Source organism: Anomaloglossus baeobatrachus, chromosome 1, assembly GCF_048569485.1.
Source record: "Anomaloglossus baeobatrachus isolate aAnoBae1 chromosome 1, aAnoBae1.hap1, whole genome shotgun sequence".
NCBI classification, from domain to species: Eukaryota; Metazoa; Chordata; class Amphibia; order Anura; family Aromobatidae; genus Anomaloglossus; species Anomaloglossus baeobatrachus.
Window position 1 is genome coordinate 77,309,664 of NC_134353.1, and position 27,940 is coordinate 77,337,603.

A 27,940-nucleotide genomic window follows, 5' to 3' on the forward strand; every position below is an offset into this window, starting at 1 on the left:
AAGCGTGCGAAGATCTCCATAGAGCTTACTCCTTCGTGAGGACAGGGCCATCGGCTGATTCTGGTGAGGTGCTTGCTTCACTTGTAGCTCTGCTGACCATTGTTCCCCCTCCTGGCATACTCCTATTAGGAACATGCAGAGTTCTAAGGGCACTAAGAGTGCTAAGGCCCACATAGTCTATTATGCAGCCTGCACTGCCTGCCACGCTGAGCTACCACGTAAACACACCTCTTCTCTCTGTGAGTCCTGTGCCCCTATAGGCCCCCCAAGACCCCCTGCAACCACCGCCGCAACAGTCAGCCCAGAGCCTAGGGCTCCCAGCCCACCGGAATGGGCACAGTTTCTGTCCCAATCCATGGAAAAACTGTCACAGAACCTGGTGCTGGCTATGCAATGTCGTCCTCCACACCCTTCTGGGTCCCTGGACGGAACGCAGCCTGAGGATACCTCTATAGAGGATCCTTCTGAGGTAATCCGGGCACATGCTTCACCGGTTGCAGGGATCAGGAAAAGAGCACACGGCCGGGTGTCTCCAGCGGGCTCTCCCGTGTGTGCTCCCTCGGGAGCACACAGGGCAGGCTCTCCCACACACTCCATGGCTTCTGAAGAGCTGGAGGAGGGAGAATCCTGTTTATACCAAGAGGATTCCTTCAACCAAACTCTGCATGTGGAGGATCCCCCATCCACTACCACTGACCATGCGGTCTTCTTTAAGAGGGCAAGGAAACCCCAAAAGGTTTTCACTGATCACCCAGAGTTTTCAGGATATCCTCACAAAGCAAAGGGAGTAGCCTGACAGGCGCTTCGGTAACCGAAAACTCATGGAGTCCCGGTACCCTTTTGCCTCTCCTGCCCCTAGGGCTGGGTCGATCCGCCCTCGGTCGACCCCCCGGTCTCCCGCCTTACCACAAAGACGCTCCTGTTTTTACCCGATGGTTTCTCCATCAAGGAGCCGACAGACAGACAGGTGGAGCACCTCGCCCGCTCTGCTTTTGAGGCTGCGGGTTCCTCCCTCTCGCCCTCCTTTGCCTCTGTGTGGGTCGCAAAGGCGATCTCGGTCTGGGCAGAATCCCTTAACACTTCGCTTGAGGAATCCCAGTTCACTCATACCTTCACAGAGGTAACAGCTCAAATTGCCGCTGTGGCGGAATACCTCATGCAGGCCTCCATGGACGCTGCTACCTGCGCAGCGTTTGCCGCCTCAAGTACCATAGCCATCCGTAGAGCTCTCTGGCTCAGACAATGGCGAGCGGACTCTGCCTCCAAGAAGTCTCTCACGGGCCTTCCTTTTTTTCTTTTTTTTTCCCAGACCGACTTTTTGGCGAACGTCTGGACAAGCTCATTTCTGACGCCACGGGAGGAAAGAGTACCTCCCTCCCCCAGGCTGAAGTCCAGGACGTCCTTCACCAGACGTCCACAGTCCTCGTTCTGCTCCTTTCGGAACTCATTTGGTTGGTCGACATCCCGTTCTGTCCCCGCCACCAGCCGCGGACTACGCAGGGACCGACCTTCTCAGCTCTCCCCGAAACACACTTCGTCATGGCAGCCTAGGCTGAAACAGTCCAGGACTAGGGAGACTCGGCCACTACGTTTTCCCCCCTCATGACTCCTTCGGCGCCCCGGAAGACACACTCATTGTAGGAGGTCTACTGCGGCTCTTTCAACACATCTGGGCTGCCGCCTCAGACGACAAATGGGTGCGAGACCTTGTGTCTTCCGGTTACCACATAGAATTTCGGACCCGACCCCTGAGTCGTTTTTTTTTTCTCTTAAACCCCCCAAAGACTCGAAAACGACGCAAAGCTTTTTTCTCAGCAATCCACTCGCTCCAAACAGCAGGAGTGATAATACCTGTCCCTGATGATAAGTTCGGGGGTTTTTATTCCAACCGCTTTGTGGTCCCCAAAAAGGATGGGTCAGTTCGACCCATCCTGGACCTCAAACACCTAAACAAACATGTGCACGTACGGAGATTCAGAATGGAGCCCCTAAGGTCCATTATTGCATCCATGGTCGAAGGGGAATTCCTCGCCTCCATAGGCATCAAGGACGCGTACCCATACCCATACATGGTATACCCATACATACCCATCGCCCCAGATCACCAAAAGTTCCTCCGCTTCGCAATTCAGGACTCCCACTTTCAATTCGTAGCTCTACCCTTCGGCCTTGCCACCGCACCAAGGGTCTTCACCAAAGTCATGGCGGCCGCCATGATCGTCCTTCACGCCAGGGGAGTAGTCGTTCTCCCTTACTTGGACGACCTCATCAAGGCCCCCTCCTAAAACGACTGCTCAACCAGCGTACAGATCACTGTGGACACCCTATCCCGCTTAGGGTGGCTAGTAAATCTGGACAAATCATCCCCGATCCCATCACGATCCATCACCTTCCTGGGCATATCCCTGGACACCCGTCGGGGCTTGATCCTTCTCCCTCAGGACAAGGTGATCGCTCTTCAACGAGCGGTACGCTGCCTTCTACGTCCTCCGTCTCACTCCAGTCGATTCAGCATGAAAGTGCTCGGCAGGATGGTGGCGGCTATGGAAGCAGTACCCTTTGCTCAACTGCACCTCCGCCCACTGCAGCTAGCCCTTCTAGCGGCCATGGACAAGAGCCCCTTCTCCCTGGACAGACATCTTCACCTGACGCCTTCAGTCAGGTACGCACTCCGCTGGTGACTTCGGTCCTCATCCCTATCGAAGGGGAGATCTTTTCTCCCAGTGAACTGGCTGGTCCTGACCACGGACACAAGCCTCCTAGGCTGGGGAGCAGTGTACCGGCACCACACTGCTCAAGGACGTTGGACGCCCCAGGGGTCTTTCCTACCCATAAACATCCTGGAACTCCGCGCGATCTTCCTCGCGCTCAGAGCGTTCTGCCCTCTGCTAGCGGGTCGTCAGATTCGAGTCCAATCGAACAATGCGACAGCTGTAGCCTATATCAATCGGCAGGGGGGCACCCGCAGCAAAGCGGCTTATCTCGAGGACCACAAGATCCTCAGCTGGGCCAAATCGACGGGATCAGTGATATCAGCGGTACACATACCGGGGGTAGAGAACTGGGCAGCAGACTTTCTAAGTCGCCAAGGCCTGGCCGCCGGAGAATGGTCTCTCCACCCAGATGTGTTTCTTCACATCTGCACTCGCTGGGGCACACCAGACGTGGACCTAATGGCCTCAAGGTTGAATGCAAAGGTACCCGCGCTCATAGCCAGGTCACGCGACCCGCGGTCCATCGGCGCGGATGCTCTAGTCTGCTCCTGGCACCACTTCCGCCTGCCTTACATATTTCCACCTCTACCCCTGCTGCTGCGGGTAATCAGGAAGATCAAGGCAGAGGGAGTCCCGGTGATACTGATGGAACCGGACTGGCCCAGGCGCGCCTGGTACGCCGAATTAGTACAAATGCTCACAGACGCACCGTGGCGCCTTCCAGACATCCCAGACTTGCTGACCCAAGGGCCCATATCCCATCAGAACTCCAGAGCCCTGAAGCTGGCGGCATGGCCATTGAGACCTGGGTATTAACAAGAGCGGGATTCTCCCCCGCGGTTATTTCCACCATGATCAGCGCCCGAAAGCTTGCTTCATCCCGCATCTACCACCGTACGTGGAAAATCTTTCTTTCATGGTGCAGGGAAACTAACGTCCAGCCTATGCCTCTGGCCATCCCCAGAATTCTCGACTTTCTACAGTCTGGCTTGCAAGCGGGGTTGGCTCTCAGTTCCCTTTAAAGGTTAGGTCTCAGCGCTCTCCATCTTCTACCAATGCCGCCTGGCTCAAAAACCGCAAGTCAAGACCTTCCTCCAGGGCGTTTCCCATCTAGTTCCCCCGTACAAACGGCCGCTGGAACCATGGGACCTCAACCTCGTTCTGGATGGTCTCCCTTTGAACCCCTCAAGGAATCCTCCCTTGCTCTTCTGTCCTGGAAGGTAACATTCCTGGTGGCAATTACGTCCATCAGACGGGTTTCGGAGCTAGCAGCACTCTCTTGCCTCGAGCCTTTTCTGATCTTTCACCAGGAGAAGGTGGTTCTGCGCCCCCTTCCGGATTTCCTTCCAAAGGTTCTTACCCCGTTTCATTTGAACGAGGACATTGTTCTGCCTTCCTTTTGTCCACACCCGGTTCATAGGGTGGAAAGGTCTCTACATTCGTTAGCCCTCGTCAGAGCTCTCAGATATTACATATCCAGGACAGCCCCCTTTAGGAAAACGGACTCTTTGTTCGTCATTCCTGAGGGGCCTAAGAAGGGACAGGCAGCTTCAAAGGCGACTCTGGCTCGCTGGATTCGCTCTGCGATCCAGGAAGTCTACCGCTTGCAACTCAAGCCCATTCCTAGTGGGCTGCGGGCTCATTCCACGCGAGCAGTTGGTGCTTCGTGGGCCATTCGGCATCAGGCTTCAGTGGAACAGGTGTGTAAGGCTGCGACCTGGTCTAGCCTACATACGTTTTCAAAGCATTACAGAGTCCATACCCAGGTTTCAACTGAGGCAAATCTGGGTAGGAAAATTCTGCAAACGGCAGTAGAGCACCTCTCTCAGTAGGCGCTCCAGGCTGTCTGGGACTGGTTCCTAGTCCTTGGGTTGTGTTGTCTTCTTTTATGTTTCCCACCCATGGACTGCTTTAGGACGTCCCATGGTCCTGTGTCCCCCAATGAGGCGTCAGAGAAAAATGGATTTTTGTGTACTTACCGTAAAATCGTTTTCTCTTAGCCATCATTGGGGGACACAGCACCCACCCTGTTGCCCTGTTGGGCCTTGGTTCTCTCAGTACCTTATTTGGTTATGACTCTTCTTTTCTCATGTTCCTCTGTTGAGCAGTTTTTACTGTTTTTTTTTTTTTCTCCTACTGCTTGTGTACTAAAACTGAGGTTGCCTGGCCCGGCCAGGGGGTGTATACTGCAGAGGAGGAGCTATACTTTTGCATCTACTTAGTGTCCTCCTATGGATAGGCAGCATAACACCCATGGTCCTGTGTCCCCCGATGATTGCTAAGAGAAAACGATTTTACGGTGAGTACACAAAAATCCGTTTTTTGCTATTGGATTTATTCAGGATTTTGCATAGTCTATAACCAAAGTGATGCACGATTATTGGATTCATCCTGTCTTCGGATGGGTGTCTGTAACTCTTATATCTGTCTTTTATGTTCTTATGTGCTTGTTTACGACCATAAAGCGCAGCAAACTTGAGCCTATGTCACGGTAGTTGTGGGGAAGTACCAAGCGCCAAAGGGAAGAGAAGGGAAACCCTGTATCTAGGGAAAGGGAAGATGGTGACCCCTGACCAAACCTTTCACTGGCCCCTGGGGTCCCTCACCACCTTAGGTTCTGCACCTATGCACTGAGCCGGATACCTGACCCTAAGTATGCCTAGTGCTGTGCCCTAAATAGGGAACGGATGGGATGAGCTTTGTCAACCCCAGTAAACACTAAAGAAGACACAAGGAGGAAAAGCATGAACTACTTATCATTAGATGACTCAGGTAAAAGTTCAGTAGAGTTTCAATAATTATACCACAGAGGAGTACAAGCCACCTGCTTGCAACCTAGTCTTAAAAGACAAAACAATCACTGATCTCGGGGAGACCAGCCAGAGAAAACACTGCCGGCAGCCAACGAGGGCGCTCAATACAGTGAAATCCTAGGTGCATTGCCCCCTGGGAAATATGCAAATCAAAAACGTCCGTGGAGCCTCTGTTAGGAGTCTCAACACAGAAACTAGCCAGATATCCCTCCGGGAAGGACCTAGCCAAGGAGTGGCTCTTTTTAGGAAACCACCATAACCACTTGGCTTTGGTATTTCCCTTCCCCAATTGAAAATTGTCCATAGCACAGCACAAAAACAGAAGTTGTCCTTATGTGTTCACATCCAGTGGTTCGTGCCTATATATCTGCACACGGTGTCTTTTGACAGTATTTCCATCTTTAAAGGCATACTCTATATAATAATCTATTTTTTTCTTATGAAGACCCATATATAGGGGTCAAAACGTTATCATTTTTCTGGACTGCCTGTTTAATCTTTTTCTTGCATCTATTTTGGTGTGCCATCTTCATCTTTTATATATCTGTCAGGGGGTATGTACAGATGGAACAGGGGCTCCTAGGCTGACCCTAAGAGTGGGACCCTGTGCTTTTCCTTATCTCTAAGGTAGGCTCAATGGTAGCCAGGTTCGAGCCCCCAGTGAGGCCCTGTCTCCTGTCCGAGCCCTGATGCTATGACCCAGCCCCCCACCCTGTGAGTGGGCTGGAAACCCAGGAACCAAATCCCCACAAATAGGCATAGACAAGGGTAAACGAAAATTCGTGCACACTGCACTCAAACACAAAGGAGAGACAGTATGTGAACTGGGGAGTAACGCAAAAAGGGTAGGAAATAAATGCACAACTGGAGAACTCCCAACACGCAGAACCGCAACTTGTAGATCACCATAGAACAGGAAAACCACAGGAACCGAGGAAGCAGAAGCTATATCCGGCACTCAGCCCCAGAAACCAGAACCTTATAAAGGGTGAAGACGGTGATCAGCAGCCTGAGCTCCCAGCAGATGATCACAAGCCAGCAGGAATTAACTCCTGCTCTACTGGAGAGCAGTAAAGCCAGACCCGGCTGATGCCCAAGACAGGCTGAGCCACTAAGGCATACCTTAGTAGTGTGAACAGAGTCAGACACTGCCATGACACCCAGGGAGTGCAGCGCTGAACACCGCATGACGATATCGGCATGGACCGGAATCTTTAAACTGAGATGTATAAGACATGTGACTGTCTGGACATGGAGTCTAAAGAACAATCTTTAAGAACGCAATGTGACCCGGGTTCATGAACAGACATTTAAATACGTCAATACAATTTTTATGTAGCACTAATCCGTGAAGACGGAGGCTGCTTTGCCATCGATCTTCCTCCTCTCCCACCTGTTGCTAGGATTTTAGAAAATGGACTTAATTTCCTGACAGAACAGCCCTGACCGCACGTTACCTGATATAGAGCGCCGCTGAATGTTCAGACCCTTTAAATCATCCATTACTGCGCACTGAAGGTTATTGAGTTTTTTAGTGTATATTTAGTTTTTCTGTTGGTTTATTCCGGCTCCAGGTTACTGTTGCTAGCTATTGAGAGCTCACATGGAATAGTCAGGGGACTCGTGGCAGGTTACCCGCACCTGAGGAGGAGCAGCTTTCCGATATACGCAGCCTCTAATATATGCCCCGCTCCCCCCGCACCATGTAAATGAGGCTGTGAGGTCCGGTGCGGCAGAGGGAAGGGTTCCTGAAGTGGATGCTCTTCACTCCCGCACAATGGAAGATTTCCTGCTCATCTTGTACTTCTCCTTCTTCATCTGCCTCTGCGCTTTAGTCTGTCTGTATTTTTCGGGATGCCAGGAGCTGACCTATAAACACGAAGGTAAAGGGCGCACTGCGTCATCCATTCACTGTCACTTAGGATTGCTGCATGTTTATATTTGGGATAGTCTAAAATATATTACAGACATTTTTTATTTCCCCCCCCCCCCATTTGTTGCATGCTGATGTAGCAGAGCTGAGTAATTCTCTAGATTCCGGTAGAATGATCACCTGATATGTTCTTAACTCGACTGTTACGGGGTTAAATTGGTGTCCCTGCAGTCCCATGTAAATCTTTTATCACGATATGTCAAACTCATCTCAGCTACATCTGAACTTCATATATATTCTGTACACTTTGTTACGGTCACTAATGGAAGCGTCACAGGTGAGTTGGTGATTGTGGTTGTGCAGAAGGAGGGAGATTGTGTGCTATGATATGTGGTTAAATGGTATGTTTTCAGAAAAATCCATGTGGGGATGTAGCAAAGGTTATCATGACTCACAACTTGTTACAGGAAGTTATCGCTCATAAAAGGATTAAAATATGACCTGATATCCACTTAGGTGTCTTTTTTTTTTGTGCCCTGATGTTCCAGCACTCAACGGATATAGCAAAAGTTAAATTGACTCCGATACCACAAACACCCGAAAATTGTATTTAATCAGTTTCTGTATAATTGATCTGGGGACTATTGGTTTGTGTTTTTATCTGCTTCCCCCTGAAATGAGATAAATGGGAGGCAGCTGTTTACAGATAAACAAATTTATTGGTTAAAAAATAAGCCAAAAATTCTTAAACTTTTTTTTTTAAATATTTTTATACACAGTGGGGAAAATAAGTATTGGATCCTTTGCCGATTTTGCAAGTTTCCCCACCTACAAAGAATAGAGGTCTGTAATTTGTATCGTAGGTACACTTAAACTGTGACAGACAATATAAAAAAAATAATCCGAAAAATCACATTGTATGATTTATAAATAATTTGCATTTTATTGCATGAAATAGGTATTTTATCACCTGCAAACCAGCAAGAATTCTGGTTAGTAGGTGATAAAATACTTATTTCATGCAATAAAATGCAAATTATTTATAAATCATACAATGTGATTTTCTGGATTATTTTTTTTTCTTCTGTCTGTCACAGTTGAAGGGTACCTACGATAAAAATTACAGACCTCTCTATTCTTTGTAGGTGGGGAAACTTGCAACTTGCTCTCACAGACCTGTTATTTTTCCTATAAGAAGTATTAATGTATTAATTGCATCTGTTTGAACTTGTTACCTGTATATAAGACACCTGTCCACACATGCAATCAATCACACTCCAACCTCTCCACCATGGTCAAGACCAAAGAACTGTCTAAGGACACCAGAGACAAAATTATAGACCTGCACAAGGCTGGGATGCGCTATAGGTTAATAGGCAAGCAGCTTGGTGAGAAGGCAACAACTGTTGGTGCAATTATTAGAAAATGGAAGAAACACAAGATGACAGTCAATCTTAATTGTTCTGGTTTTCCATGCAAGATCTCGCCTCGTGAGGCAAGGATGATTCTGAGAAAGGTCAGATATACACCCAGAACTACATGGCAGGACCTTGTAAAAGACCTGAAGAGAGTGGGGATACAGTCTCTAAGATTACTGATAGTGAAACACTACGCCATTATGGATTAAAAACCTGCAGGGTACACAAGGTCCCCCTGCCCACGCCAGCACGTGCCCAGGCCTGTCTGATGTTCACCAATAGCCATCTGGATGATCCAGAGGAGACATGGGAGTAGGTTATGTGGTTAGATGAAACCAAAATAGGACAACTCCATTCATTGTGTTTGAAGGAAGAGCGAGGAGTACAACCCCAAGAACACCGTCCCAGCTGTGAAGTATGATGGTGGAAACATCATACATTGGGGGTGCTTTTCTGCAAAGGGGAAAGGACAACTGCACTTTATTCAAGGGAGGATGGATGGGGTCATGCATCTCAAGATTTTGGCCAACAACCTACTTCCCTCAGAGCATTGGAGATGCGTCGTGGCAGAGTCTTCAAGCATGACAAAGACCTGAAACACACAGCCAGGGCAACTAAGGAGCGGTTCTGTAAGGAGCATTTCAAGGTCCTGGAGTGTCCTAGCCAGTCTCCAGACCTGAACCCAATAGAAAATCTTTGGCAGGAGCTGAAATTTAATGTTGTCCACTCACAGCCCCGAAACCTGAAGGATCTTGAGAAGATCTATATGGAGGAGTCGCCAAAATCCCTGCTGCAGTGTGTGCAAACCTGGTCAAGAGCCACAGAAAACGTCTGACCTCTGTAACTGCAAACAAAGGTTTCTACCAAATATTAAGTTCTGTTTTACTATTGTATCAAATACTTATTTCATGCAATAAAAGGCACGTTAATTATGTAGAAATCATACAATGTGATTATCTGGATTATTTTTGTGGGTTCTTCCTGTCACAGTTGAAGTGTATCTAGGATAAAAATTGCAGACCTCTCCATATTTGCAGGTGGGAAAACTTTAAAAATCGGCAGAGTATCAAATACTTATTTTCCCCAGTGTATCCAGTCACACTTCTGGGGGAGTGATGGGGGGAGTATGTATAATAAGAAAGCTAGAGATTGAGGCTTATCCTGATCCTTCTCACTAATTATACGAGTGAAGATTAAATCAGAAGACGCAGGGGCGACGTACCCATGTACTGGAAGCTGGGTCCTGCTTGTTGTATGTAGTAAGGTAAAGCGTCTCCTGGCCCATGTAGAATACACTATTACACCTACTTGGTGAGATCTTGTCTGGAAGTCCGTAGAGAAATATTGGTATTTATGGCTAGAGTGCAATCTGTTACCGCCAACATAATGTAGGAAATGAGGCTCTGAATCCAATGATGTATCACTTAGTTTACTGGGTGCAGCAGTTATGATAGCCAGAGTTTTTAGATGTAGCAGAGCTCAGAACGCTAACCCCACCCACACCACAGCTCTCTGTGTAACATTGTCTATTGAGAGTGAGCTGCTCATCACAGGAGGGGGCTTTGTCGGACTAGCAGGCTTGTGAGCTGTAGTCCAGGCAATGTTAATCTCCTGGTTATAAAACAATCATTGTAAGTAAACCGCACGGAGTCTGATACGTGACACTTCGCTGAAATTTGTGTCTTTGCCCCTATCCCTTTAAATCTCCTGTACTGGGCCATGAATGTAAATGTGTGCATATGTACACAACCAGTATACTGAATGTTTTCACTGGATAATTATTGTTTTGGTTCGGTTAATCACGCTTTCTGCAGATATAACCTGATACACTGCTCTGGGATACTGACTATGTCCCTGGGGCGCTGTAACTGTAGAAACTCCCTCTCCCTGTTGTCTCCTTACACCATTGAGCAAGTCGTCACTAGAGCACATTTTGACAGATCCTCAGCACTTAGTGAAAGTATCCTCCTAGCAATTACACTCTTGCATCCAGTGTTGGCTGTCATAAAAGGCCTATAATATGGCTCCTGACATTCCAGAAATTCTCATACCCTGCCATGGAACACAACCAAAAATAGTATAATAATAATAAAAAAAAAAGTTTTTGTTTTCTACCCCTTTTATAGCGATTTGCAATTATATCTCCCCGCAATATAGATACAGATAGATAGATATATATATATATTTAGGAAAATTATAGAATAGAGAGTGTAATATATATATATATATATATATATATATATATATATATATATATATATATATATATATATATATATATATATATATATATATATTACACTCTCTATTCTCTATTTTTCCTTTGTTTTTCTAATATTGTATATTCTATATTTTATTTTAATAAAAATCTATTTTTTTTAATGTGTGTATGTGTATATAATATATATTTATAATATATTTTATTTTATTTATTTATTTTTTTTAACAATTATCTGATAATTGAGAATGTCTGTCTGCTATTCCGGCATGTATTATTTTTTTTTTTAGCACAGAACTTCAATATAATGTAGACTAGTTGAAGAAAAATTTTAAACCAACAGATTTAGTTTTGTTAATGTCAGTCTTTTTTTTGCTTTTATGTATATTTTATGCCTTCCAAAAATCTGATAATCTAGGAGATCGCATTGTTGATGAATAATATGAATTTTATCATATATACTTAGAAAAGAAGCATAAGATAATACAGTAAACAATGGTCTTTTACATTCTTTCTAGTCCATTAGCAGACATGAGGCATTTTAGGTCAGCTGGTTCTGACCCCATGGAGGTGTGTCCCCTTTCCCCCGTTGTCGCTATCTTAATGTATATGAATGTTTCCATGCTTTGTACTTCCACTGAGTAACCGGCCGCTCTCTTCTTTAGAGGCATGTTGTGGAGACGTTTTTTGGATTTGATGAGGAATCCATCGATTCCGAAACCTCTTCAGTCAACTCCTACAACACCGATAAAACGGACAGGACACCAGCAACGCCTGAAGAAGACCTAGAAGACGTAAGTCTCTTCTGCTGCGGCCGCTGTAGTACTTTTACATCTTTTCTCTTGGATCTCTAGATAAAATATAATTGCTACTCCTCCATCGGCACCGATCTGGATCCAGTTCCATCTTCTGTAGTGGCACAAGAAGAGATGTCATGGTTGAGCCTGCCGCAGGACCATTGTGGTCTGTGATTGGCTGCAGCGGTCATGTGTCTTTTGAACATCATAAAAAAGAAACATTGAAGGATCACTTCAGCCAATCAATACAGACCAAAGCGGTCCGGCAGTTTGAACGATGATGTCTCCTCTTCTTGTCCTTGGAGAGGCCTGTGCTGGATTTAGATGGGTGTCAGCGGTAAGTGTCAATTAGTTTAGTTAAGTTCATTTTTTTTTACAGATCCAAGCACCTGGGAACTTTAGGTGGGAGTCATCTGATCGGTGGCAGTGTACCTCCTAACTCCGCAGCCAATCAGATGATTGTTAGGAGTACCTCCGGTGTACCTCCAGATGATTGGCCGCGGTGTCAGGAGGTACACTTGTCAATCATCAGGAGGTACACCAGAGGTACTCCTGCCAATCATCTGATTGGCCGCGGTGTCAGGAGGTACACTTGTCAATCAGATGATTGACAGGAGTAGGGCATTCTGGTCAGTGCCGTGTACCCTTTATTTATAACCAGGCACATTGTGTGGTGGCCGCGCTCGGTATTACTGCTCAGATCCATTCACTTGATATGGGGCTGACCTGCCGAGAGCTTCTGTACAGTACAAAGAACAAAAGCTAAAATATAATATAGTAGTATAGAGGTGCTAATACACAGCTCTATGTAGGGGTGCGCCATTTATAAGCCATGACCCCTCACTTTCTAACAGGGAACGAGGGTTGTACAGGATTAGAAAATGGTTACTTTCTTACAAAAACAGCGCCACCCCTGTTCATGAGTGGAGTCTAGTACCTATCTCAAGCCCATAAAAGTGAATTGGGGAAGAGCTGCAATACCACACACAACCTGTAGACAGGAGTGGCGCAATGTTTGGATAAAATCAACCATATTTTTTATTTCTTCTTAATTCCGAAGAGCTATTTAAATGAAAATAGCCGAGCTGTGAATATGCACAACATGCTCCTGCTTTGTGCAGATTTTTCTTTTTCACAACATGTGAATTGTTTTTTTGAGGATTACTGCAAAAAGGGTGAAACATGCAGAGCGGAGGCGGCAGAGCCTTAGAATCCTCCGTGAGAGCAGAATCGGCCGCATTGTAAATGTCATCTATGTAGGTTTGTATAATTCATGTTTGATGATAATTTGCTCCATTACTCCTTCCCCTTGAAGAGCACTCCTAAAGAAGAAGCTGATTTAAGATTTCGCCAGCTGACCCGGGAGTACCAGGCGCTGCAGAGAGCTTACGCCTTACTGCAGGAACAGGTGGGAGGAACGCTGGACGCAGAGAGAGAAGCCAGGGTAATTCTCATCATATGCTCAACCTATTGTCCTCGGCAATGCCCACATTTCTTCTCTGAATAATGTCCTACAGATGAGATTTCTATTTCTGTGTCTCCACAGCCGTCTCGCCCCCGTGCGTCTCCACAGCCGTCTTGCCCCCGTGCGTCTCCACAGCCGTCTCGCCCCCGTGCGTCTCCACAGCCGTCTCGCCCCCGTGCGTCTCCACAGCCGTCTCGCCCCCGTGCGTCTCCACAGCCGTCTCGCCCCCGTGCGTCTCCACAGCCGTCTCGCCCCCGTGCGTCTTCACAGCCGGCTCACCCCCGTGCGTCTCCACAGCCGGCTCGCCCCCGTGCGTCTCCACAGCCGACTCGCCCCCGTGCGTCTCCACAGTCGGCTCGCCCCCGTGCATCTCCACAGCCGTCTCGCCCCCGTGCGTCTCCACAGCCGTCTCGCCCCCCCTGCGTCTCCACAGCCGGCTCGCCCCCCGTGCGTCTCCACAGCCGGCTCGCCCCCCGTGTCTCCATAGCCTGCTCCATCCCCCCGTGTGTCTCCACAGGCGCCCCCCCCTTGTGCGTCCCCACTGCCAATCTCTTGTCATGTCCCCCATTAATTGACAACCTAATTTCAGAAAAAAAAATATCTTCTACTCTCCTAATCTCGGCTCACCGTCAAGTGCAGTCAAGTCTGTCTCCTCTTCCATCCTGTACTTTTCTAAACTACTTGATGCCATTTGAAAAATAAAATGATACATATACAATCTGCAGATCACTTTATTTAAAAATTATATTGCCCAAAAACACTCAAGATGTCTCCCTTCTATCTGAGGAAGGTAGGTTAGAGAGGCAAAGTCTCACCCATCTGTTAGATGCATAGTCTTAATTTAAGAGGCAGACTTTCAGTTTAGACCAAGCAAGTCATTGGACAATGGCAAGTGCAAAGCATGCTGGGAAATGAGTGAAAGGATATTCTAGCTCCTATAGTGCTGGCAGAATGCTGGAGAAGAGGAACTACCCACTCAAAAAGAACAGATTGCAAGTTATGGAGCTGGAGAATTGGGATGGTTCCTGTACATATTGGGCTGGTATGCAAAAGTGTTTTTAACTTGTGAGTGCTGAGGACAGTAGGACTTTCCCTTTTTTATAGGTTTTGTGTGAAATGACAGGATCACATGATTGAATACAATATAATCTATTTTTTTTTTTTTGCCCTTCACAGACCCGAGAGCAGTTACAAGCCGACCTCCTGAGGTGCCAAGCAAAGATTGAAGACCTGGAAAACTCTTTGTGTGATAAAGGCCAGGTAACGGCAGGAAGAGCCGCTCTTCATAAGCCCGTGTCTGTGTTTCTGTGTACCGTGGTTTTCAGTTTTATATCTTGGTGGTGGGCATTGAATTTGTAAAGAAAAATTTTAATAAAAATTTATAAGAGGGGTCAACGCAGAGAACAGTTTATTGGATACATATTGTGCCCGGGATTTCATAGAAAGATTTATACTAATTATTTTTGGATTTATTCTCATTTAAAGGGATATTCCATTCTCCATCAGTAAATAAGTTATTATTCTTATTTTGCATAATTAGAAGTTGTAAAAAAAAAAATTTAAAACAAAAATCCTTTCTTTATAAATTTATTATGGTTTTCAAGATCCTTGATTGTGCAGTCCTGATCTTGTGATAATCTTATATACGCAAGAATCCTCACAAGACACGGCTCTGGTAACTGTGCCCAGCCTGTGTCGCCCAGGGTTATGGGGTACTCTGTCCCGGGCGGAGTATAACTGGGGAATGTCACTTTGGTGGCTGTTGCCCGGTTCCGTGCCCTGAGTTCTTTTTGAAAAATTGGAATATTTACAGGGGATTAGAATAATGTTCACACGTGACGCCAGTTGTGTTGTGGCTATATAGATGGAGCCGCCGCTGCACAATGTCCACTACTGGGGCTAGGGTTAATGGCTGCCTGGATGTTAGACCCTCCGCAAGAAGGGTTGGGTCCCAGAGGGTAGGTGATATGACGGGTGTCGGAAGAAGGTAGTCCACACAAGAGTTCAGTGCAACTGGTTCTTTACTCACTTTCTGGTGGTAACTGTTCATCCAATGCCAGCTAGTTTCACCTTCAGGTCCCCTTAGTCCCAGTGCCAGTTTAGTAATCTGGTGCCTTCTTCCCCTGCACTGGTCTCTGGTTGGTGGGTCCCCATGGCGTAAAGCAGCTGGGGGTCCCCTTTTGGTGGTTTAACACAGCAATCCGTATGACGGTAGCTGAACCCTGTGGGGTTGGAGTCTCTGGTCCTGTCCCCGGTTCTCCCTTTGCTTACGGAGTCCTGAACTTCAAGGTCAGTGAGGTCCTTGATGGTCCCCTCACTGTGCAGGTGTAATCAAGTGTGCCTGGAGCTTCTGCCTGATCTAGGGTCCTGCACCCCGTTGGTGCATAGTTCCGGGAGCACTCCACCAGCAACTAACCTCCTGGGCACCAGGTTACTGTTCACTCCTGTCAGTGCGTCTGCTCACGTTCACAATCACTGCTCAACTGTCTGACTGTTCATTTTTTCTGTCTCTGCTAGACTGGCTACGGTCTTCCTGACAGTCCACAGTCTGCCCCTCCCACCTGGTTGTCTAGTCTAGTGGACTGGAGTGGCTCCACCTCTAGGCGGCCATCCAATGGTCCGACCTTTGCCTTGTACCATTCTATGAGGGATTGTTGGGGAAAACTGGGATTATGTGGAGTGTTTGTGTGTTACCGGCACTGGTCTTCTGGGTCCTTAGGGGTTAGGCCCTGCTCCCGGTGGGGATGCAGAACCTTGTAGCTCCCTGATGGCTTCAGGGTCGTTACATGCCCATCACACTTCCATGGCTAATTGTTATCCCCTGTCTCCTATTAAAAATACCAAACAGAGATCTTGAAAATCTTGGAGAACTAAAAAAGAACGGTTGTTTTAAGATGTTGTATTTTTTTTCCTCATCATATTGTCATTAAAGAACATCTGTCACCAGATTTAACAAATTCAATACATTATTACAAAGATTTATTACACCTTCTTGTTTTGTAAATCCACGGCTGAATGGATCTGTAATCCTGATAAAATTAGCTTTTTAGGAGTAGAACTACAATATTACCCAGTCAGCCTCACAGACACCTGCAGCTTATACTGTGCAGTGAGTTCAGCAGCAGGGAGGAGGGTCACTGAGGAGCTGTCAACCAGGCTAGGTGAGTGAAATTCAGGAGCAGGGAGGAGGATGACTGAGGATCTGTCATTTAGGCTAGATGAGTGGAGATTCAGCAGCAGGGAGGAGGGTCACTGAGGAGCTGTCAGTAAGATTAAGTGGGCGGAGATTCAGCTACAAGAAGATGGTCACTAACGGCCATTAAGACTACTGTAGGTGGGTGGAGATTCAGCAGCAGGGAGGATGGCCAATGAGAAAATGTCATTTAGGCTAGGTGAGTGGATTTCAGCAGAGAGTTGGATCAATGAGGAACTGGCATTTAGACTAAGTGAGTGAAATTCAGAAGCAGCGAGGAGGGTCATGAGGCGTTGTCAATAAGACTAGATGGGCGTAGATTCAGCAGCAGGGAGGAGGACCACTAAGGAATTGTCATTCAGACTAGGGGAGTGGAATTCAGCAGCATGGAGGAGGGTCATGAGGAGCTATCTATATAAGAATAGGTGAATGGAGTTCAGCAGCACGGAGGAGGGTCATGAGAAGCTATCTATATAAGAATAGGTGAATGGAGTTCAGCAGCACGGAGGAGGGTCATGAGGAGCTATCTATATAAGAATAGGTGAATGGAGTTCAGCAGCACGGAGGAGGGTCATGAGGAGCTATCTATATAAGAATTGGTGAATGGAGTTCAGCAGCATGGAGGAGGGTCATGAGGAGCTATCTATATAAGAATAGGTGAATGGAGTTCAGCAGCACGGAGGCGGGTCATGAGGAGCTATCTATATAAGAATTGGTGAATGGAGTTCAGCAGCATGGAGGAGGGTCATGAAGAGCTGTCTATATAAGAATAGGTGAATGGAGTTCAGCAGCAGGGAGGCGGCTCATGAGGAGCTGTCAATAAGAATAGGTGGCCAGAGATTGAGTCTGGGAGGAGGACCATTTGGGAACTTTCATTCAGACTAGGTGAGTGGAATTCATCACCAGGGAGGAGGGTCGTGACGAGCTGTCAATAAGACTAGGTGAATGGAGTTCAGCAGCAGGGAAGGAGGGCCATGAGGAGCCGTCAATAAGACTATATAAACTTTAAAAATTGAAATCCATGTTAGAATGGCTGCATAATCTAAGGACATCAGTCACGTCAGATCTATTTAATACTGTATGCCATTTGCATAAGTTCTAACGAAAAATCTGTTTTTAAGTGGTATTAGCTAAAATTATTTCAAATCTTAGTATATTCTTGTTAGAGAGAATGAGATGTAGATTATTTTTTTTTTATATAAATCAGTACCATCGCACACAGTAGTATATGACCGTTAAGGACACAATAAATCCACTTATTCCGGAACCATTAGTAAAACTTAACTTTTAATCACTCTAAAAAAAGACGTATAACAAATCTATTGTGAATCTCTATATACTCTTAAAATATCGGTAGCCTACCCAACATGTTTCACCAGATGAATGACTTCACCAGGGGAAAACGAAATTGGCTTCATTTCCTTTGATGAACCGGTGATCTGGTGAAACGCGTTGGGGTAACTAGCGATATTTTAAGAGTATCTACAGATTCACAATAGATATGGTAATTAAATTACTAATGGTTACGGAATAAGTGGATTTATTGTGCCCTTTATGGATTTATTGGTAGAAAATGAATATAATGGCTGAACCATAGGGCAATAATAAGAGGCATCTATTATGTGACTTGTTTAATTTTTTTGATCTGGATGGATGAACTTCTACAATATCACGTGAATGGGGTTGAACTTATCAATAATGACGCACGACACAGAATCATATACTGAAATAATAATTTATTTTTCATCTCGGTCTGTAAACCTATAAGTTAAATGAGCAAACGGGATGAGTAACACATAGGCACAAAAGTGATGTCCTCCTTTCCGCCTTTGTCAGGCCTATAACAGGATTTCTTGACTCGGAACCACAGATTGTCTCCTGATAGGGGTGGTCACTGTCAATATTACAGATAAGTCTCAGGTAGAAGAGGCCAGAGCTGCTGAATGCATGAAACTGGAGGGATTTACTATGTGGAAGCTGGTCCTTAGTAGGGATGGGCGAATCGTAACTATTCATGTTCAGATAATTATCCCAAAGTACTATTCCGATATACGCCACTAATGATGAACCTAAGGGTGGCTTTACATGCTGCGATATCCAGCCCGATATCGCTAGCATGCGACCCACCCCCATCGTTTGTGCGAAACGGGCATATCGCTGCCCGTCGCGCACAAAATCTGGCACCCCTGTCACACGGACTTACCTGCATAGCGACGTCGCTGTGACCGGCGTACCGCCTCCTTTCTAAGGGGGTGGTCCGTTCGGCGTCACAGTGACGTCACTAAGCTGCCGCCCAATGAAAGCGGAGGGGCGGAGATGAGCAGGACGTAACATCCCGCCCACCTCCTTCCTTCCGCATTGTGGCCGGAGGCAGGTAAGGAGATATTCCTCGTTCCTGCGGCGTCACACGTAGCGATGCGTGCTGCCGCAGGAACGAGGAACAACTTCGCCCCTGCGACAGCAGCGATAACTGGCAGCGGACCCCCATGTCAACGAGGAGCGATTTTGGACGTTTTTGCAACGATCCAAAATCGCTCCTAGGAGTCACACGCTACGAAATCGCTACAGCGGCCGGATGTGCGTCACAAAATCCGTGACCCCAACGAGATCGCTGTAGCGAAATCGTAGCGTGTAAAGCCCGCTTAACGCAAGTCATTGGGGAAAAGGAGCATTTTTCTTGTTGTGATGAATAGTGGACTAGTACTCTGTATTCGGTAAGCATTATCCAAACATGAATAGTTACTATTCGCCCATCGCTAGTCCTTAGTCCTAGGCTAAATTACAAGGACGTGTTCTTGAGCTGTAGGATGAGATGCAGATAAGACGGCTTTCATGCCGCGTTCAAGGTGTTTATAAAGTCTTTGAAGCCCATTCTGATCCCAAGAAACACGTTGACTAATAAAATCTCTCGGATTCTACTTTGGTGGCGTCTGTTCACGGCGGTGTGTCTCAGTCCCCATTCTTCTCCAGCCTCTTGATCCCAAGAACAATGCAGCTCTGAAATGCCCCATTGCAATGGAGTGTTGGGCTTAGACCAACTTAGCCATTATCATTGGGACTTGGCTATCTTGGGCAGTCCTGTAGACAATGACTGGAAACACCACATTTCCATTCCAACCGGTATTTCAAGGCCTTTGTCTTTGGGATTGGCATGGGTTCCGGTATTTACCCAACTATAGATATGTGATAACTTTCAGTGTTGAGAGTAACACCTTAATGACCACTAGGGGTCCGACCTATTGTACCCCCACCAATCTCCAGCACCAATCCTCACCAACCTAGAATAAAGGAGTCAAAAAGCCGTTTTTTTTTCCTCTTTTCGAGGGAGGTTCCCATCAACTTGATGTATCTTGGCTTCATTCAATTTCGTGTTGCAGGGTTCAGTTCTTTGCACAGTACCAGGGAAAAACAGTGAAGGGCTGCAACCCATCATTCTCAGGACCTCCAGCACTCTTTAAAGTATTGATAGGCGAATATTAACTATTTGTGATTTGATAATGCTTACCGAATACCGAGTACTATTCGAGTATTTGTCACGGCAAGAAAAATGCTGAATTCCCCCTTTACTTCCATTAAAGGTGTATTCCCATCTCTAAGATCCTTCCCCGTTATGTAGTAGGTATAATAGTATATTAAGTAGTAATACCTCCACTTCGAAATGTAGTATAGTTCTCCTGATATAGCGATGTCTCTTACCTCATGTGCAGGGCATTGCAGCTTAGGTATCCATGGTTACGTCCACTCGTATGGTGACAGCCAGTTAGCTGCTTGTGGTCTAATAATGGATATCTAAGCTGCCATGCCGTACAGATGATGTAAGAGACATGGCTATATCAGGAGAACTATACTACATTTCCAATTGGAGGTATTTGTTATTATTATTATTATTATTATTATTATTATTACACCTATTACATATTGGGGTAGGATCTTGGAGATTGGAATAACCCTTTAAGTTTATTCGTGACGGATAACGGAATAGTACTTTTGGGATTTGTTACGAATAATCCGGACACGAATATTTCCTATTTCCCCATCACTAGTTGAGATCTAGCTTATCATTAGGATATACTATCACTTACTAAATACGTATACCCCTCTAGGCACTAAAATGACAATCTAATTTTTTTTAGAATCTCCCAAAAGTGCCTCACAGCTAAAATTGGTGGAGTTTGTAACAAGTATTAAATTTCCTGCATCGCCCCCCATAGGAGAAATGAAGAATTGCATAGTGCCAAGTGAAATCAGTAGGCTATCCTTGTTATGCACAGGCAAATTAGCTCCTCCTGAGACGGAGCAAGATGCTCTGGAATTGGTGAAAGTTTCTAATATACGACTCTCCTCATTCCTTATTCCACTATTTCAGTCTTCTGTCACATTAAAGTTTCCATTGACTTGGATTAAAGATCTTTTTTCCTAACTACAACGATTATTCAGTGGCTGGTTCACACTGCTCTATATGTGAGGCTGCAATATGGCAGCATCTGCTCCATTGTGGCTCCGGTAAGTGTTTGGAAGGGTTTAGCTGAAGATCTGACCTTCGTCCTTGTGATCAGTGGCTATATTGGATCCTCGTTATTATTCAGCGGCGGTCCTCGCACATAATGAGGCTCTGTCAGGGTACAGCACTGAAACGCTGGCAAGAGACCACAACAAGAGAATACCGCCAAACCCCTACACAAGAGCAGCCCAGCTGCTAGATTTTCCTTCCATATGACCTTGATGATGAGCTGTGAAGAGACACATTACACTCTTACCCTCTTACAATAAGCCGGTAGACCTCAATAACTTCCGGTGTTTTGATAAATGACACATAATCCTACATTGTCATCACGGTGTGTATTATAGTAGTAATGTAATGTAATGTATCCTGTAGTGTTCGTGTATACATCACTATTTTTCCCTCACCCTATGACGGCACCACGATATAAGGGTGCCGTCATGGGTTCGGAAAAAACACATTACCGGTAAGTAATTACGTATTTTTCCCTCACCCTATGACGGCATCCTTATATCGTGGTGCCGTCATGGGTTTGGAAGAAACACATTACCGGTAAGTAATTACACATTTCCGGCATTCATGATGGTCACCCTAGATGTGTGATTTCTGATATCGCGGTGACCGAACACGAATACTTATGATGGTTACTTATCAATTCCAGTCTGATCGGAGGTATGTGGTCACACTAAGGTGTCCATAGACATTAAATAAAGGTTGACCAACTCATGCATTTGTAGTAGGAAAGGATAAGTCCCGGATTACTAGACCACTGTAGTGTTTCTTGTATATGGCGGAAGTAAAATTAAAAAATACAATTTGTTCAGTCACCGTTTCAGCAAGAGTCGCCCAGACACCAACTTGTTCAATCCTCATTTCTGCAAGTGTCATCCAGTCCCCAAAAACATAGGAGTGATCAAAATGAAATGACTTTATCCAGGTCCTAATAAACATTGCACCCTAAATGGGGTGAGTATACATATAAAAATGTACAATGGGATATACACGGATAAGACATCACAAACAAAGGAGTCTTTGCCCAGGTGACAGGATATGTGAAAAATAACAATCGTCAATACTCGCCTACCGGAACCAACCTGGATCCAGCGCAGGTAGCTGCATTGTGGTCTGCACAGACAGGAAATGGTGAACTTACTGATTGCCTGCAGTGGTCAAATGACTATGGGCAGTAAAATCTCAATGACTGGCAGCTCAAGGAAAGGCAACACCTCTTCCAGTCTCTCCGCAGACCTCAGAGTTGCATACGCTGGGACCAAGTGGGCGCTGGTAGGTGAAGTCTGTAGTGTTTTACACATTTTGTACCTTGTGCATAGTTATATTTTGCCTAGACACCCCCTTTAATGTCTGTGTATTAGGGTAAGGGTGCACATATTTGTATATGTTGACGTGTTTTGGTTCAAGGAGCTAACAATGTATGTCAGGGTGATGATACACTTGTGTAGATGTTTTGGATTTTGTTTATTGCGTTCCTTCAGATTCTTACCTCCGTTGACTTCCAAAGCAAAATTAAAAAAATCCCAGTGGATGACCTGAGCATAGATCTATATGATGTAAAGTAAAACGATCTAACCTAGAGTTACACTGATTTACTACTTATCATAATGGGATCTACTTGTAGATTTTCTTTAAAAAAATAAATAAAACTTAGTAGAGAACAAAAGAAAGTATCAAAAGAATTTCATACTCATGAGGTAAATCCTCTGCTTTTCCAAACCTGCTTCTCCACCGCTCTATTTCCTTGAGAAATGGTGGTGTTTAGCACCATGATGTGACCACTGCAGCCAGTCACTGCCATTAGCTTTTATGATACCGTGGTCAACATGTGACTTCTGAGGTCAGTGATTGGCTGCAGTGGTCACGATTTTGGCTGGTAACCGATGACAAAAACCAACTGATTGGGATTTTATCAAACAAGGGTAAGTTACTAAATTATCATATCATAAAAAAATCATCCTGGTCATTGAAGAGCAAATTTGCAATGATGTCCACCTTCATGCATAGACTTTGTAGCACTGTTGCCTCTTTACCTCTTCCGTGTAGAGTTATTAAATCAAAAGGGTCCGTGGAGCCTCTGTTAGGAGTCTCGACACGGAAAATAGCCAGATATCCCTCTGGGAATGACCCAGCCAAGGAGAGCCACTCCTTTGCTAGGTCCTTCCCGGAGGGATATCTGGCTATTTTCCGTGTCGAGACTCCTAACAGAGGCTCCACGCACCCTCTTGATTTGCAAACTTCCCAGGGGGCAATGCACCTAGGATTTCACGATGTTGAGCGCCTTTGCTGGCTGCCGGCAGTGTTTTGGCTGGTCTCCCCGAGATCAGTGATTTGTTTTGTCGTGTAGAGTTTTTTACATTTTTTGGGGAAGGGTTTAAGATCAGATAGTTCAGTTACTTAAAGGGAATCTGTCATGTTGAAAATGGTTCCAATCTGCAGACTGGATGTTTATAGTGGATCAGATTGATAGATATTTTTGTGGGAACAGTTTCATTGTTACTTAAAGTTTATTCACTGAAATCCCTGGTGTTAATATGCAATGGACTCCAGTGAGCGGTCCTATTCAGAGACTGGCGGACTCCCTGTATAACTGTGCATGCAGAGATAGCTGTCAGTCACTTGTAGGACCACCCACTGGACTCCTACATAAACACCAGGGAGTTCAATGAATAAAATACAAGTTTATACTGAATCTTTTCTAAGTAGACTTTATTTCATTCTGGTTATCTTCTTCTTCTTTGTTAATGAATATAAAATTCCAGAAATATTCTTCAACATCTTTCGTTTTTAGGATTCCAAATGGGTAGAAGAAAAACAGCATCTTCTGAGGAAAAACCAAGAATTGTTAGAAAAGGTATTGTCCATCTAATCTGCGCCAACATTGATGTCGTATTCAGTACAGCTAAAGGTATTCCCTTACAATGAGGGGATTAAGATTCTCCAGATTTCTCCCAGTTCCCTGACAAATAGGTAAGGGATGTGACTTGGGTAAGAGGAGGGACTTCATGTTCCTTGTCTTTTTGTGGATGGAGCAGTGGGACGAAACTCCTTTTGCAGAAAGATCATATATTAGATTGGAAAAAAAGAGACAGGAACTAGAGATGAGCAAACCCGAGCAGTAAAGTTCAGTATTGGTACCGAACACAGATTTTTTTTTTTTTAAAAAAAAAATCGGTCTCGGAGCAGTCGTCTTGTAATCATCTGGAGTAACTTTGTTGCGTATTGCAGTCCCTCTCCCTGTGTCTTCTAGGAGATAAGTTTTGTTGTTTTCCCATTTGGTATCCCTATGTGTCCTTTAGCTCATCCCATCCGTTACCTACCTAGGGTCCAGATTAGGGTCCACCTAGGGTCAGGTATCCTGCTCAGCGCATAGGTGCAGAACCTCTCCAGGGCAGTGAGGGAAGCGCCAAGGCCCGGCGGTACGCTTGGTCAGGAAGTCCCCATTTTCCCCTTCCCTATACACAGGGTCTCCCTTCCCTTTCGCCAGGGAAACAGTGACAGGTATGCTCCGTGCTCGGCCCAGTACAAGCTGCATGCAGTCTCTGAAGGGCTCTCACGGGGGGTAAAAACAACATTTTCAGATGTAGTGTGTAAAAAAAAAAAAAAAAAACCCTCCCCAGAAGAGCTCTGTTTATGGCTGACTGTATGTGGATGGAGAACCTAACTGCCAAATCAGTGACTTCCAATGGGGTCACATCAAGTTCGGGTCCAAAACTGAACTTTATCTAAAGTCCGGCTGAATCCAGAGAACCAAAACGTCCATGGGTCCGCTCATCTCTAGCAGTTGATCTTTTGCTTCATATACTTTGGACGTTGTCCCGACTTGTTACATTGATGACCTATCGTTGTGATAAGTAATCGATATCAGATCTTTGGTGGTTGGACACCCCGCACCCCCAACAATCCGGTATTACCAGCTTCAGACAGATGTAAAAAGTGAACTTAGCTAGAACAGTATGGCTCCATTCAATGTGTATTGTCCGCTGTTGAGATCTGCGGCTCAGCTGTGCTTTACTGGACCCCCGCTGATCTGACCTTGATGACCAATCCTAAGGCCCAACAAACCCCAAAGGGTTTTCTTAGTAAGAGTCTCATATTTTTTAAGGAAGCTGGGATCTGCACATGTCCTAAAAGGAATATTGTCGTGAGACATGCCCCTTTTAAAAGGAACTTGTTATGAGCTTTAGGGTGACCAAAATGACTCAAACTCTCACGTTCACGCATACCTTCCTGCATATAATAGTTATTCCACCACTGACAAAATCAACTTTACATAAATGAGACTGCCAGTGCACCAATTCACTGGTTATTGTTAACCATGATAATTTTCTTCATTAACCCATTCATGACATTTGATACATCTATGTCATGGTTGGATAGGGGTTCACAACCAATTACCTAAGTACGTCATGGCGATTGCATGGGACACAGGATCTGTGCCCGCATGATCACTGTCGGGAGCTCTGTGTGCGTTATAGTCGAGCTCCGGCTGTCATAGCCATGGATGGTCCCTGGCTATTTACCCCCTAAATACTGCAATCAATAATGATGCATTTAGGGGGCAGGGAAAGGGAATGCGCTCCCACCCAATCGCATCCCCACAATGTGATCATGGGGCCCCGATCGTTGCCACAATGACCTCAGGATCAGCCTTGTGCGGCAAAGTATTCTTGCAAAATCTGTACTTCAAAAATCAAATGGCGCTCCTTCCCTTCCAAGCCCTGTTGTGCGCCCACACGGTAGATTTCCACCACATACGAGGTATCTGTGTACTCAGGAGAAATTGTACAAGAAATTGGATGGTCTATGTTCTTCTGTTATCCTTGTAAAAATGCTAAATTTGGGGCTAAAGTAACATTTTTGTGTGAAAAAGTAAAAATTTCATTTTTTCCTTCCAGATTGCTTTAGTTCTTGTGAACATCTCGGATATGGTTTTGAGCAGTTTGAGTGTTGCAAGTTTTACTATGGTGTCACTTTTGGGTATTTTTTTTTTGTCACCTATGCCTCTGAAAGTTACTTCAAATGTGATGTGGTCCCTAAAAACAAAATAAGTTTTTTAAATTTTCTTTGAAAATGAGAAATTACTGATAAATTTACCACGGACATATAAAGTACAATGTGTCACGAAAAAATAGACTCAGAATCACTGGGATCCGTTGAAGCTTTCCAGAGTTATCTCATAAAGTGACACTGGTCAGAATTGTAAAATTTGGCCTGGTCAGGAAGGTAAAAACAGGCTCAGGGGTGAAGGGGTTAATCTGTGAATATAACAGGGTGAAAAATAGATTTGATTTTGAATTATATATATTTTTTTACAGATATTTAAGTATGAGTCGGAGGAGTGCCAGCTAAAAAATGACATCCAGGACGCCAAAGACCAGAACGAACTCTTAGAATTCCGCGTTCTTGAACTCGAAGTAAGAGATTCCGTCTGTAAACTCTCCCCGGGAACAGAAATCGCTTTTGAGTCTCGGATTAAATATATTTAATACACATGGATACTTGGGAGCGGGAAGTTTTGGCTAAATTTAGAGGAAGTGCAATAAGAGAAAAATACACAAGTTGCCTTTTTATACGTTGCGAGAGATTAGTAATTCGTCCATGACTGATCAATGGGCGCTGGTTATCGCACCTTATGTCAGAATAGTTTTTGGATACATTTCCTAGTTCAAGTTGTTTAATGTGAAAGTGCACACTGTGAATTGTGTTAATACCGTTCTATTTTACTGTCTGTGCAATTTAACCCTGCATGTTTGACATTTTGTTTGCTTTTTTTTTCAGATGAATATTTATGATTTTAAACTATTTTCTCATAATAAAACAATTTTTGCCTTTTGGCTTTATTTGCTTCCATTTGCTTCATTTACTCCATCTAATTCTAGCATGTAATTAAAGTGTCTGTATGTCTGTGTGTTCATTTTATTTCCGCTTTTCTGTCTTTTTTTTTTTTTTTTCCCAGCATGAAATCATTGACTTTTTATTTAACATTTACACTTAAACTAGCACATCCACTTTACATATTTTGTTTTGTTTTTTTTTTGCCCTTTAAGTATTGGTCAACATCTGAAACTTAAGCCTGCTTTACACCATACGATCCAGCATACGATATCGTATGCGAGCGTAACCGCCCCCATCGTATGTGCGGCACGTTCAATTTGTTGAACGTGTCGCACAAACTAATAACCCCCGTCACACGTACTTACCCGTCCATACGACCTCGATGTGGGCGGCGAACATCCACTTCCTAGAGTGGGAGGGACGTTCGACATCACGCGGCAGCCGGCCGATAGAAGCGGAGGGGCGGAGATGAGCGGGACGTAAACATCCCTCCCACCTCATTCCTTCCGCACTGCCGGCGGGAGCCGCAGGACGTAAGTAAGATCTGTTCATCGTTCCCGGGGTGTCACACACTGCGATGTGTGCTACCCCGGGTACGATGAACAACCTGACGTTCCATTTTTAGGAATTGAACGACGTGCATGCGATGAACGTTTTACCGTTCAATCGCAATCGCACGTAGCTGTTGCATGCTACAATGTAACTTACGATGCCGGATGTGCATCACTTATGACGTGACCCCACCGACACATCGTAAGATATATTGTAGCATGTAAAGCGCTCTTTAGAGACAAATCTTAGGCCGCTTTCACATTTTGTTTTTACCTGTCGGACCTTCTGTCCGAACATCCCAGCAAAACATGTTTCGGACGCATGCGCCGACAGGGCCATTGACTATAATGGAGCAGACTGAGTCAGCGTGTGCTCTGTCTTGCCCCATTTTCAGACATATACTGTATGTCTGGGTGTCTGTCTGCAGAAATCATGTACGCCTAAAAATGGGGCAAGACAGCACATGCTGACTCAGTCTGCTCCATTATAGTCAATGGCCCAGTCAGTGCATGCGTCCGAAACACGTTTTGCAGGGGGGTTCGGACA

At 45.3% G+C, this 27,940-nt stretch overlaps 1 protein-coding gene across 7 annotated transcripts in view; it reads left to right on the plus strand.

Moving 5' to 3' along the window:
- Positions 1 to 27,940, plus strand: part of JAKMIP1 (janus kinase and microtubule interacting protein 1) — a 223,070-nt gene that overhangs the window by 146,416 nt on the left and 48,714 nt on the right. For all 7 annotated transcript variants that reach the window (XM_075346871.1, XM_075346876.1, XM_075346870.1 and 4 more), the window contains 5 exons: positions 11,702 to 11,830; positions 13,149 to 13,277; positions 14,475 to 14,558; positions 23,796 to 23,858; positions 26,323 to 26,421. In XM_075346871.1, the coding sequence (XP_075202986.1) occupies positions 11,702 to 11,830; positions 13,149 to 13,277; positions 14,475 to 14,558; positions 23,796 to 23,858; positions 26,323 to 26,421 (504 nt within the window). The remainder of the gene's footprint in view (positions 1 to 11,701; positions 11,831 to 13,148; positions 13,278 to 14,474; positions 14,559 to 23,795; positions 23,859 to 26,322; positions 26,422 to 27,940) is intronic.